This window comes from Clupea harengus, chromosome 17 (assembly GCF_900700415.2).
Source record: "Clupea harengus chromosome 17, Ch_v2.0.2, whole genome shotgun sequence".
Lineage (NCBI taxonomy): Eukaryota > Metazoa > Chordata > Actinopteri > Clupeiformes > Clupeidae > Clupea > Clupea harengus.
In genome coordinates this window covers 16,213,347-16,225,846 of record NC_045168.1, presented here as the reverse complement: position 1 = coordinate 16,225,846, position 12,500 = coordinate 16,213,347, and the positions used below count along the sequence as shown (strand labels likewise).

General features: G+C 48.2%; 1 protein-coding gene across 1 annotated transcript in view; it reads right to left on the bottom strand.

The window, feature by feature from the left end:
* Positions 1-12,500, bottom strand: part of LOC116224424 (neurogenic locus notch homolog protein 3-like) — a 27,872-nt gene that overhangs the window by 2,034 nt on the left and 13,338 nt on the right. The window contains exons 11-20 of the mRNA XM_031584103.2: positions 11,246-11,437; positions 5,621-5,755; positions 4,895-5,077; positions 3,947-4,141; positions 3,485-3,633; positions 3,047-3,215; positions 2,685-2,819; positions 2,304-2,456; positions 1,987-2,188; positions 1,035-1,175 (exon numbers count right to left, since the gene is read on the bottom strand). Coding sequence (XP_031439963.2) covers positions 1,035-1,175; positions 1,987-2,188; positions 2,304-2,456; positions 2,685-2,819; positions 3,047-3,215; positions 3,485-3,633; positions 3,947-4,141; positions 4,895-5,077; positions 5,621-5,755; positions 11,246-11,437 — 1,654 coding nt within the window. The remainder of the gene's footprint in view (positions 1-1,034; positions 1,176-1,986; positions 2,189-2,303; positions 2,457-2,684; positions 2,820-3,046; positions 3,216-3,484; positions 3,634-3,946; positions 4,142-4,894; positions 5,078-5,620; positions 5,756-11,245; positions 11,438-12,500) is intronic.

Below are 12,500 nucleotides of genomic sequence, written 5' to 3'. Positions count from 1 at the left end.
AAACAAACCAAAATATCAGAGGAGCATTATCATATCTCCATATTTCTCTAAAGATGCTGCTTGGTCATGTGGCCACCTACTACACAGACATGCTGGTATGGAATGATCTAGAAATGGCAAAACAGTTGTATAACTAATGCTAACTAATGTAGTCAGTAAGCTCCATTTACAGATGTCATGTAATGCTTTAGAAACAATCTTGTTTAGCTGACAGTGGATCTGAATGGGCCAGTTCCCGACTAAGCCTAATACCCCCATACCTGTGCTGTTGGAGAAGGTCCCCAATTTACAGACGTGGCGTGGAATGCGGTATGTATATTTACTACAGTGGACAGAGGAGATGAGTGCACTAGAGCCCCAGTGTGTCTCATGCGTACCTGTGCTGTGTGTTAGTGTGTGTCTCATGCGTACCTGTGCTGTGTGTTAGTGTGTGTCTCATGCGTACCTGTGCTGTGTGTTAGTGTGTGTCTCATGCGTACCTGTGCATTAGAGTGTGTCTTATGTGTACCTGTGCTGTGTTAGTGTGTGTCTCATGCGTACCTGTGCTGTGTGTTAGTGTGTGTCTCATGCGTACCTGTGCTGTGTGTTAGTGTGTGTCTCATGCGTACCTGTGCTGTGTGTTAGTGTGTGTCTCATGCGTGCCTGTGCTGTGTGTTAGAGTGTGTCTCATGCGTACCTGTGCATTAGAGTGTGTCTTATGTGTACCTGTGCTGTGTTAGTGTGTGTCTCATGCGTACCTGTGCTGTGCGTAGAGTGTGTCTCATGCGTACCTGTGCTGTGTGTTACAGTGTGTCTCATGCGTACCTGTTCTGTTGGAGAAGGTGTGTCTCATGCGTGCCTGTGCTGTGTGTTACATTGTGTCTCATGCGTACCTGTGCATTAGAGTGTGTCTCATGTGTACCTGTGCTGTGTTAGTGTGTGTCTCATGCGTACCTGTGCTGTGCGTAGAGTGTGTCTCATGCGTACCTGTGCTGTGTGTTACAGTGTGTCTCATGCGTACCTGTGCTGTTGGAGAAGGTGTGTCTCATGCGTACCTGTGCTGTTGGAGAAGGTGCCCTCAGGGCAGGGTGAGGGCGAGGCTGAACCCGGTGGACAGTAGGACCCAGCTGGACAGCGGCCGCCGCTCTCTCCATCTACTGGCATTGAGCTCTTTGCCCCACCAGAGCAATAAAACCCTATTGGTGAAAGAGGCCTCAACGCTGTACTTGTAAATGGCAAACACACACACACACACAAAAACACACAACGCACGTGCAGCAGCACAGTGTGTGACACAAGGGTGAGAGGCAGGGGAGGGAGCACAGTGCGTGCGTGTGTGTGTGTGTGTGTGTGTTGTGTCACTACCATGCACTTCTTACCACCCAAGAAGAAGCAGCATTGTAGTGGTACTGAAGACGCTTGCTGTGCAACAAAGACAAGGTCACTTGGCATTTGGGAATAAGGACACACAGTGGGGGAAAGTGAGAGAGTCAGGTGAGACCAGAGGAGTGGTGAGTGATCAGTTAGTGTAGCGGTCATTTAGTGTAGTTGTCAGTTAGTATAGTGGTCAGTAATGTAGAGTATTAGTCCATTAGAGTCACTTAATGTAACAGTCATTTAGTGTAGTGGTCATTTAGTGTAGTGGTTATTTAGTGTAGTGGTTATTTAGTGTAGTAATGAGTTAGTAGTTGTCAGTTAGTGTAGTTGTCAGTTAGTAGTTGTCAGTTAGTGTAGTTGTCAGTTAGTGTATTGATCAGTTAGTAGTTGTCAGTTAGTGTAGTTGTCAGTTAGTGTAGTGGTCATTGAGTGTAGTGGTTATTTAGTGTAGTGGTCATTTAGTGTAGTGGTCATTAAGTGTAGTGGTCATTTAGTGTAGTGGTCATTAAGTGTAGTGGTCATTTAGTGTAGTGGTTGTTTAAAGTGGCAGTTATTTACTCCAGTTCTGTGCAGTGGGGTGGGGGTGGGGGGCTGGGGGGGTCGCTGGGGGTCAGAGTTCCTGGGCAGTACCTGGGGCACACACATTGGTGGGCTGGGTCAGGGCGGAGGTGTTGCAGTAGAACCCAGGGGGGCAGAGCCAGCAGGTGGACAGATCCTGCCCCCCCACCACATTGCTCCAGGTGCCGGGGGGGCACGGAGTCTCGTGGGGGTGCATGGTGCCAGGGGGACACACGTAGCCCGCAGGACACACGTCTCCAGACCGCAAGTTCACCTACAATGGATAACATGCCACAGCCATTTGAAAGACTAGTTAAAATATGTATGTGTGTGTGTGTGTGTGTGTGTGTGTGTGTGTGTGTGTGTGTGTGTGTGTGTGTGAGTGTTACCGGTGTAGCAGTGCTGGATCCCCCAGTACAGTAGAATCCTGGGGCACAGGGACCCTCTGGGGCAGAAAGGCCTGGATTCTGGCAGAACTGCCCCGCATCACACAAGCTGCAGTGTGTTACTTCTATTGCACCAGGATGAGCAAAGTAGGAGCCCTACACAAACACACACACACACACACAGACACACACACACACACACACACACACACACACACACACACACACACACACACACAGACACACACACAGACACACACACAGACACACACACACACACACACACACCACACAGAGAGAGATGGAGTAGACAGATTAGGATGCTGTTGCTCATGTCCACACCACTGATTATCAGGTGAAAGACAAGAGAGGTGGGGTACGTACAGGTGGACATGGCCGAGCGACAGACGAGCCGGGGGGGCAGTAGTGGCCAGAGGGGCAGAGGGGGGGTTGGGACAGACCCGTCTCATTGCAGAGGCGGCCAGGCTGGCATTGGAGACACCTTCCCTGGCCTCGGCCCTGGACACGGAGTGGACATTTGAACTCAATATGACACCTCAAAGAAGACAGCATATACATGCTACCAAAACACTTAGAGCTTTAAAAGCTTAAACAAACACTTGTTTATGGATCTTGCAGTAATATGGATGTTCCAATGATTGGTCTGCATATTCTTCCCCGGTTGTCTTAGTCTAAAGACATCACATTAGGATTTTGATTTTCAGGAATCGTCGGTGTAGACTCACGGGCTGAAAGGTGCCCAGGGGGCAATCCTCTGCTTTAACTGCCCCCTCACGTGAGAAGTGCCCCTCCTCTGCCTCTCTCTGCACAGGGGAGTCTGCCCCACCAGGGCAGTAGAAGCCTGCAGCACAGCGCCCAGTTGGAGCAGAACTGTTGGAGCCCAGACAGTAGTATCTGAGAAGGAAGAAGCACATGAGGTGAGGTGGAGGAGCAGTGAGGTCTGAAAGGATTGCTTGGTCAATGGAAGACAGTTGGAACTGTAGGGTAATGTTAGCGTAGCGTTAGCGTAGGGTAATGATTGCTTGGTAGGTTGATGGGGTGATTTGATAGGGTAGGTTGATGGGGTTGTTTTGTAGCGTGTTTTGGTGGGGGTGGTTTGATCTGGTGGTTTCACAGGGTGGTTTGGTGGGGTGTTTTGGTGAGGTAGTTATGACGGGTATTACCCTGGGGGGCAGCTGACACACTGCTGCGTGTGCATGAGGCCGGTACTGTTGCTGAAGGTGCCGGGGGGGCAGGGGGAGGGGTAGGATGAGCCTGAGGGGCAATAACTGCCAGCTGGACACAGGCCGCCTGACGGACCATCCACAGGGGTCTGCAGGAAACACACACACACACACACACACACACACACACACACACAGAGGGTAGAGCAGAGTGTGTGAGAGGGTGTGCTGAGGGGGAAAGTAAGGCAGATGTGCAGGGCTCATTTTTGAAAATTATTAAATTATTACATTATTTTATGTTATCCAGACACATGCGATACACTGGCAGTGTAGGAACACTGCCTTTAGCAGGTGAGCTCCACCACAACTTAATCAGTCTATCAGTCAGTACACAGTCACCGTACACGTCATTAAATGCCTCCAGAAGAGAGGCCTGCTCTCAGAGGAGCGTGAAAGCCTTACTGCTGTGGTGGCTCTGTGTCTGCAGTAGAATCCTGCCTCACAGGTCCCTGACGGCTCAGTTTGCCCCACTCCGCTGCAGTACCTGCCCCCGTCACAAGGGGCACACTCTGAAGCATCAGCCAGGACAGGGCGAGGGCCGTAGGTGCCCTCTTCACAGGGGGCAGGAGTGCTACTGCCCTCAGGGCAATAGAAACCCTGACATAATCAGAACAAAAGGGTCATGATATGTGATTCCTATGTGTTACTTTAAGGATGGTTCAAATTATGTACATTTCCTAAATTTCCCTCTGGATTAATAAAGTATCCATCTATCTATCTATCAATCTATCTATGAAAAGTTGTGTATTTTAACATAGACTTGACAGTAACAGCAGTCATGCTCTGAATGATTGGAAAAAGTGTTCATGTAGGAGCCCTATATTTGACCTTAAAAATAATCAGCTTCTTTGCTCTTTATTGGGAAATAGCCTTGGTAACAACACTCACGCTCTGAATCATTCTGCTCTCGCCTCAGAGCTAATCTGTACAGTTGGCCCTCATAACTAATCTGTATAGTTGGCCCTCATAGCTAATCTGTATAGTTGGCCCTTATAGCTAATCTGTATAGTTGGGGTCATAGCTAATCTGTATAGTTGCCCTCATAGCTAATCTGTATAGTTGGCCCTTATAGCTAATCTTTATAGTTGGGCTCATAGTTAATCTGTATAGTTGGGCTCATAGCTAATCTGTATAGTTGGCCCTCATAGCTAATCTTTATAGTTGGGGTCATAGCTAATCTGTATAGTTGGGCTCATAGCTAATGTGTATAGTTGGGTTTATAGCTAATCTGTATAGTTGGGCTTATAGCTAATCTGTAAAGTTGGCCCTCATAGCTAATATTTATAGTTGGGCTCATAGCTATAGTTGTCCACCATGTGCAGGTGCCCCACTCCTGTGTGTGTACCTTACCTGAGGGCACCCGCTGGGCGTACGGGTGGCTGGAGTGCCACAGTAATGCCTTGCAGGACACGCCACACAGCTCTCGCCACCGTGCCCCAGGGAGTTGTTCCTGAAGGAGCCCGCTGGGCAGGGGAAGGAGTGTGGATGCCCTGTGCCAGGAGGGCAGTAGTGCCCGTTTGGGCAGGAACCCGTCTAGCATGAAACACAATACAGGCGAAACAGAGGGAGCAAAACAGAACTGAACTGAATGCAGTGAATGACAAGCAGAACCCACACATTACTGAGCATCACTGAAGAGAATTAGCATTAACCCACACATTATTCAGCATCACTGAAGAGAATTAACTGTATCAACTTATGCAACTTAACAGCTGTGTTAACAGCTTCACCCAGTCTAGACATCAAAGACACAAAGCACACCAGAGAGGAGCACGCGTGTGTGAGCAGGAGCAGAGAGGAGCACGCGTGTGTGAGCGGGAGCAGAGAGGAGCAAAGAGGAGCAGAGAGGAGCACACGTGTGTGAGCGGGAGCAGAGAGGAGCAGAGAGGAGCACACGTGTGTGAGCAGAGAGGAGCAGAGAGGAGCACACACACGTGTGTGAGCAGGAGCAGAGAGGAGCAGAGAGGAGCACACACACGTGTGTGAGCAGGAGCAGAGAGGAGCAGAGAGGAGCACACACATGTGTGTGAACGGGAGCTCAGCACTTTAAAACCCTACTTCAGCCTCCAGTCTCACCGGCTCAGTGGCGGGCTGGTCCTGGTCCTGAGAGAAGCAGAACTTCCCCGCGGGGCACGTGACACAGTCAGCCTCGTCCCTCAGCCCCGGCTGCCCACTGTACGTCCCATTGGGGCACGGGACGGGGTTGGGGTTCTGGGGGCAGAACAGAGAGTGAGTGTGTGTGTTGAGTGAGTGAGTGAGTGTGTGTGTTGAGTGAGTGAGTGTGTGTGTTAGGTGAGTGCGTGTGTGTCTGTGTTGAGTGAGTGTTTGTGTTGAGTGAGTGTGTGTGTTGAGTGAGTGAGTGAGTGTGTTAGATGAGTGAGTGTGTGTGTTGAGTGAGTGAGTGTGTGTGTTGAGTGAGTGAGCGTGTGTGTTGAGTGAGTGAGTGTGTGTGTTAGGTGAGTGCGTGTGTGTCTGTGTTGAGTGAGTGTTTGTGTTGAGTGAGTGTGTGTGTTGAGTGAGTGAATGAGTGTGTTAGATGAGTGAGTGTGTGTGTTGAGTGAGTGAGTGTGTGTGTTGAGTGAGTGAGTGAGTGTGTGTGTTGAGTGAGTGAGTGTGTGTGTTGAGTGAGTGAGTGAGTGTGTGTGTTGAGTGAGTGAGTGTGTGTGTTGAGTGAGTGAGTGAGTGTGTGTGTTGAGTGAGCGTGTGTGTTGAGTGAGTGAGTGTGTGTGTTAGGTGAGTGAGTGTGTGTGTTGAGTGAGTGAGTGAGTGTGTGTGTTGAGTGAGTGAGTGTGTGTGTTGAGTGAGTGAGTGAGTGTGTGTGTTGAGTGAGTGAGTGTGTGTGTTGAGTGAGTGAGTGAGTGAGTGTGTGTGTGTGTTGAGTGAGTGTGTGTGTTGAGCAGAGGTGTAAAGTAACGAATTACTTTTACTCACGTTACTGTAATTGAGTAGTTTTGTTGTGTACTTTGTAATTTTTAAGTAGTTTTTGAAATCGGTAACTTTACTTTTACTTAAGTAGATTTTGACTGAAGTATTGTACTTCGCTACATTGGAAATTACATCCGTTACTGAGTAAAAAAAAAAAACATAGTTCAAGAAAGGAAACCGAAAAGCGGGAATCGCGCACGACAATTCTCACCAGTGGTGCATGCTGCAGAGAGAGGGTGATAGAGTCGATGCAAGCCACCGGTGCCGAGTCACCAGATGGAGGAACATGATAGTGCGGACGAGCAACAAGCTGAAGCACCGAACTTTCCGCGAGTTAAAATTAAAGAAGATGAAGAAACCCTGTGTCCACATCTCAGCAAGCAGTTTGCCTTCCAACCTAAAAGAGGCGACAGCTATATAATGCTGTGTAAGCTGTGCCTGCCCCGCCAGACAGAACTTTCTGCTTATAAAAATGAATCTTCAAATCTGCGCAAACATGTGTTGGTGAGTACAGTATTTGTCCCTTTCCATTAGTAGTTCAGACATCGTTCTTGTTGTTTAGTTAGCTTTGCTACAATACGCAAAATATGCGTGTCATGGCACTAGTAGCCTCATTTTGGCTAGCACTTGCAACTGCCCTGAGTATGCTAACGTCAACTAGCTAGCTAGCTAGGCTAGCTATACACTCGTGTACACCCCTTGTGTCCATCCTTCTGTTAACAGCCGTCATCCAATAGACTAATAATAATTCCATTCCTGTCTTCAATTCGTTTCAGGTCATAGCATTATTATGTGCAGTCTCTCATATTGTGTTAAAAACTGCAGATCGGTCATCACCAATGAAATACACCACATAAACTGATATTAGGCTAATCATTTGGCTGCCTCCTATGCCCTGAAACAGGAACGATGTGAATGCGCACACCATCGTTGTCAGACAGTTGGTCAATGTCAATGTCAATGTGTATGTCGTTATCTGGAATTTATCACGATGTTTAGTCAGATATTGATAACAATAAGTGGTGGCTTTGCAACGTGCACGTCTTTCATGTTCATGCTCAGGGATCTTGGTTAGCAAGAATTCAGGATTATGAATTGTGACACATGTAGAAATAGAAAATAATGTTATCATTCTGTATACTGTAGGTCTGTCATCTCAAGTAGCTATTTATAGCTATTTCTGTGTTATGATGCACTCTTGATGGCAGCTCAATACTTAATTGTCAGAAATGTTGTTTGTCATTCTACAGGTCTAGTCTATGTTAGACAACACCTTGACCGGATGGTAGAGGCTGAAGCAAGTTCGACCACATTCATCAGATGAAGATGATTTATTTTCCTCAATGAAGTCCAGAAGGTGAAGGGAAGTTAGAAGGGTACCTAGCCTGTGTCTCAGTCAATATGGATCTGCTGAACTCCTTTCAGAATATCAAAAAACTGTCCCTGAAACTCAATACTGGCCTACCTGCCACGGCCGCCTGCAAGTGACTCTTCAGCTGTGCTGGATTGCTGTTCACTGCAAAAGCGAGCCCGGATGAACTCTACTCACCTTGAAAATCAACTGCTGCTCAAACTCAACAAGAAGTTTGTAGACTAATGCTCTAAAGGTGGACACAAGTAAAGTAACCAAAGTTTAAATATACAGTGGGGTAGCGGCATTTTAACTTTTTATTTTAGCTGTCATGTGGTTCATGTCTTGACATGTCCTCCCAAAAGTTCTTAAATGTTGTGTTGACATGTTTAATGTTTAATGTTTGACATGTTTAATGTCATTGCACTTATATTTCTAAAGATTTCCTTTAATTAAAAATAACTAGTTTTTGTATCGGATTTATGACCCCTTGTCCTTTTTTGCACTATATAGGAGCAGCCCCGATCAAGTTGTTGAAAGTAACTAAGTAACTTTTACTTAAAGTACATTTTAAATGAACTACTTTTTACTTTTACTTGAGTAGATTTTTAAGTGGGTAATTTTACTTGTACTTAAGTACAATTTCATCAAAGTAATTGTACTTTTACTTGAGTACAACATTTCAGTACTTTTTACACCTCTGGTGTTGAGTGAGTGAGTGTGTGTGTTGAGTGAGTGTGTTAGGTGAGTGAGTGGCATGGGACGGGGTTGGGGTTCTGGGGGCGGAACAGAGAGGGGGGCTCTACAGTGAGTGAGTGTGTGTGTTAGTGAGTGAGTGTGTGTGTGTTGAGTGAATGTGTGTGTTGAGTGAGTGAGTGTGTGTGTTGAGTCAGTGAGTGTGTGTGTTAGGTGAGTGAGTGGCACGGGACGGGGTTGGGGTTCTGGGGGCGGAACAGAGAGTGAGTGTGTGTGTTGAGTGAGTGTGTGTGTTGAGTGAGTGAGTGTGTGTGTTGAGTGAGTGAGTGGCACGGGACGGGGTTGGGGTTCTGGGGGCGGAACAGAGAGTGAGTGTGTGTGTTGAGTGAGTGAGTGTGTGTGTTGAGTGAGTGAGTGTGTGTGTGTGTTGAGTGAGTGTGTGTGTTGAGTGAGTGAGTGTGTGTGTTGAGTGAGTGAGTGTGTGTGTTAGGTGAGTGTGTTAGGTGAGTGAGTGGCATGGGACGGGGTTGGGGTTCTGGGGGCGGAACAGAGAGGGGGGATCTACAGTGAGTGAGTGTGTGAGTGTGTGTGTTGAGTGAGTGAGTGTGTGTGTGTTGAGTGAGTGAGTGTGTGTGTTGAGTCAGTGAGTGTGTGTGTTGAGTGAGTGTGTGTGTTGAGTGAGTGAGTGGCACGGGACGGGGTTGGGGTTCTGGGGGCGGAACAGAGAGTGAGTGTGTGTGTTGAGTGAGTGTGTGTGTTGAGTGAGTGAGTGTGTGTGTTGAGTGAGTGAGTGTGTGTGTTGAGTGAGTGAGTGTGTGTGTTGAGTGAGTGAATGTGTGTGTGTGTTGAGTGAGTGAGTGTGTGTGTTGAGTGAGTGAGTGTGTGTGTTGAGTGAGTGAGTGTGTGTGTGTGTGTTGAGTGAGTGTGTGTGTTGAGTGAGTGAGTGTGTGTGTTGAGTGAGTGTGTTAGGTGAGTGAGTGGCATGGGACGGGGTTGGGGTTCTGGGGGCGGAACAGAGAGGGGGGATCTACAGTGAGTGAGTGTGTGTGTGTGTGTGTTGAGTGAGTGAGTGTGTGTGTGTGTTGAGTGAGTGAGTGTGTGTGTTGAGTCAGTGAGTGTGTGTGTTGAGTGAGTGAGTGGCACGGGACGGGGTTGGGGTTCTGGGGGCGGAACAGAGAGGGGGGATCTACAGTGAGTGAGTGTGTGTGTGTGTGTGTTGAGTGAGTGTGTGTGTTGAGTGAGTGAGTGTGTGTGTTGAGTCAGTGAGTGTGTGTGTTGAGTGAGTGAGTGGCACGGGACGGGGTTGGGGTTCTGAGTGAGTGTGTGTGTTAGGTGAGTGAGTGTGTGTGTTGAGTGAGTGTGTGTGTTGAGTGAGTGAGTGAGTGTGTTGAGTGAGTGAGTGTGTGTGTTGAGTGAGTGTGTGTATTGAGTGATTGTGTGTGTTGAGTGATTGTGTGTGTGTTGAGTGAGTGAGTGAGTGTGTTGAGTGAGTGAGTGTGTGTGTTGAGTGAGTGTGTGTTAGGTGAGTGAGTGTGTGTTAGGTGAGTGAGTGTGTGTGTTGAGTGAGTGTGTTGAGTGAGTGAGTGTGTGTGTTGAGTGAGTGAGTGTGTGTGTTGAGTGAGTGAGTGTGTGTGTTGAGTGAGTGAGTGAGTGAGTGAGTGAGTGTGTGTGTGTGTTAGGTGAGTGAGTGAGTGAGTGTGTGTGTTAGGGCTGAAACACACCAAACGCGTTTTTAAAACGGCAGACGCTTCAAAAACGCCTTGGCAAAGTGCGGCGGGCAAAACATTCGCAGGATCACCAGGCTGTTTTGCCCGGCGCCTGGGAAGCGGAGCTGCGTGCGCAACCTGCCTGGGCCAAGTGTGACATTGATGAGCGGTGCGCCTCCGCGCCTTGCGCTAGAAAGACGCAACGCGTGGCGGAGAAAAGGCGCACACGCAAGGCGCGCCGTACCATAGGAAACAATGCATTTGCTAGCGTCCCGTTTTTAAAAACGCGTTTGGTGTGTTTCGGCCCTTAGGTGAGTGAGTGGCATGGGACGGGGTTGGGGTTCTGAGGGCGGAACAGAGAGGGGGGGATCTACAGTCAGTGAGTGTGTGTGTTGAGTGAGTGTGTGTGTGTGAGAGGGGGCGATCTACAGTCACTGCAGTGGGAGTGCTGACAGATAACGACCTCCGACCTCCTGCAGGTTAGACCAGCTGACACACATCAGTGAAGGTGTTAGAACACTTACGCAGTGTTGCCAACTTAACGACTTTGTCGCTATATCTGGCGACTTTCCAGACCCCCTTGGAGACTTTATTAGCAAAAAGCGGCTACCGGTAGCGACAAATCTAGCAACTTTTTTCTGTCATTATTATTGGATTATTGTGTCGACAAAGCACTGAAAAAGCATCTCACATATCCCGTTCTGCAGTTCACGTTACAACCGATCTCACAAGAGCTGAGTACAGCGAGGGCTGTCATCGTCTCCTCTCTACTCACACATCGCCTGCGCGGCTAGTCTGACTAGATAGCAGCAAAGTATTAGAGCTTTGTATTCGCGGGCAAAATATTAGAACTTTGTATTCGCGCGAAAATTGTACCTCTCCCAGAATTGCATAATGTGCCCATGCGCAGCTTATTTGCATATTATGCAAATTAGTTGATTACGTCATCTAGCGACTTCTGGCGACTTTTGGGAGAGCTAACAGCTACTTTCCTTACAAAAGAGTTGGCAACACTGCACTTACGATGCTCCCCCCGGGGCAGTAGAAGCCGATGGGGCAGAAGACGGCGGAGCGCTGGGGTTCCCGGTCGAGCCCCTGAGAGCAGAGGAAGCCGGCGGGGCACACCATGACGCTCAGCATGACCTCGGCGCTGGTCGTCTCGTTGCTGCAGTAGTGACCTCGCCGACACGGCAGGCACTCCACCGAGCCCTCGTCCTGAGCAACGCCAGGGGAGACACAACACCACAGCACAGACAGACAGTGACACAACACCACAGCACAGACAGGGACACAACACCACAGACACAGGAGACACGACACCACAGCACAGCACAGACAGGGACACAACACCACAGACAGAGGGAGACAGAACACCACAGACAGCCAGGGACACAACACCACAGCATAGACAGGGACACAACACCACAGCACAGACAGGGACACAACACCACAGCACAGACAGGGGAGACACAACACCACAGCCAGGGACACGACACCACAGCACAGACAGGGACACGACACCACAGCACAGACAGGGACACAACACCACAGCACAGCACAGACAGCCAGTGGGAGACACAACACCACAGCACAGACAGGGGAGACACAACACCACAACACAGACAGGGGAGACACAACACCACAACACAGACAGGCAGGGGAGACACAACACCACAGCACAGACAGACAGCCAGAGAAACAACACAGAGTATGTTAGTAACAGCATTATCATCATCATATATTACCACATATCTGATATCTGACTGCAGCAAAAGCTGCATATCATCACAGTTTATCAAGAAAGCATGAAGACAAAGAACATCGACACAAAAGATCCACATCAGCCTGTAAAGCAGGGATGTAAACACAGGGTTCTAAAAGTTCTTAGTTAAAATGGATTTAACTTTCAATGGGTATTAAACATATACATCAATTGGCTAGATGAACATGGTTATGGTTATGGCTAAGGTATTTAGCAGACATGTACAGTAACATACTGCACAATGTGAAGAGGGAAAGATGGTAAGTGGCATTTCCACATCATGCAAAGGCCATCAAAAGAAAAAACACACAGCAGTGTAATTTATAAACATTGAGCACTGTGAGATATGAGGAAAGAGGAATGCATTGCCATATCTTAGTGTTGTAACATGTCACATCAGAGAAAGGTTTGTATGAGTATATGATGTTAACATGAGAGATCAGCATGGACTATGAAGAGGAAATCTACAGACTGCAGATCAGTATGAGCTTCTTGGCAGAGATCTTTGCTGTGCAC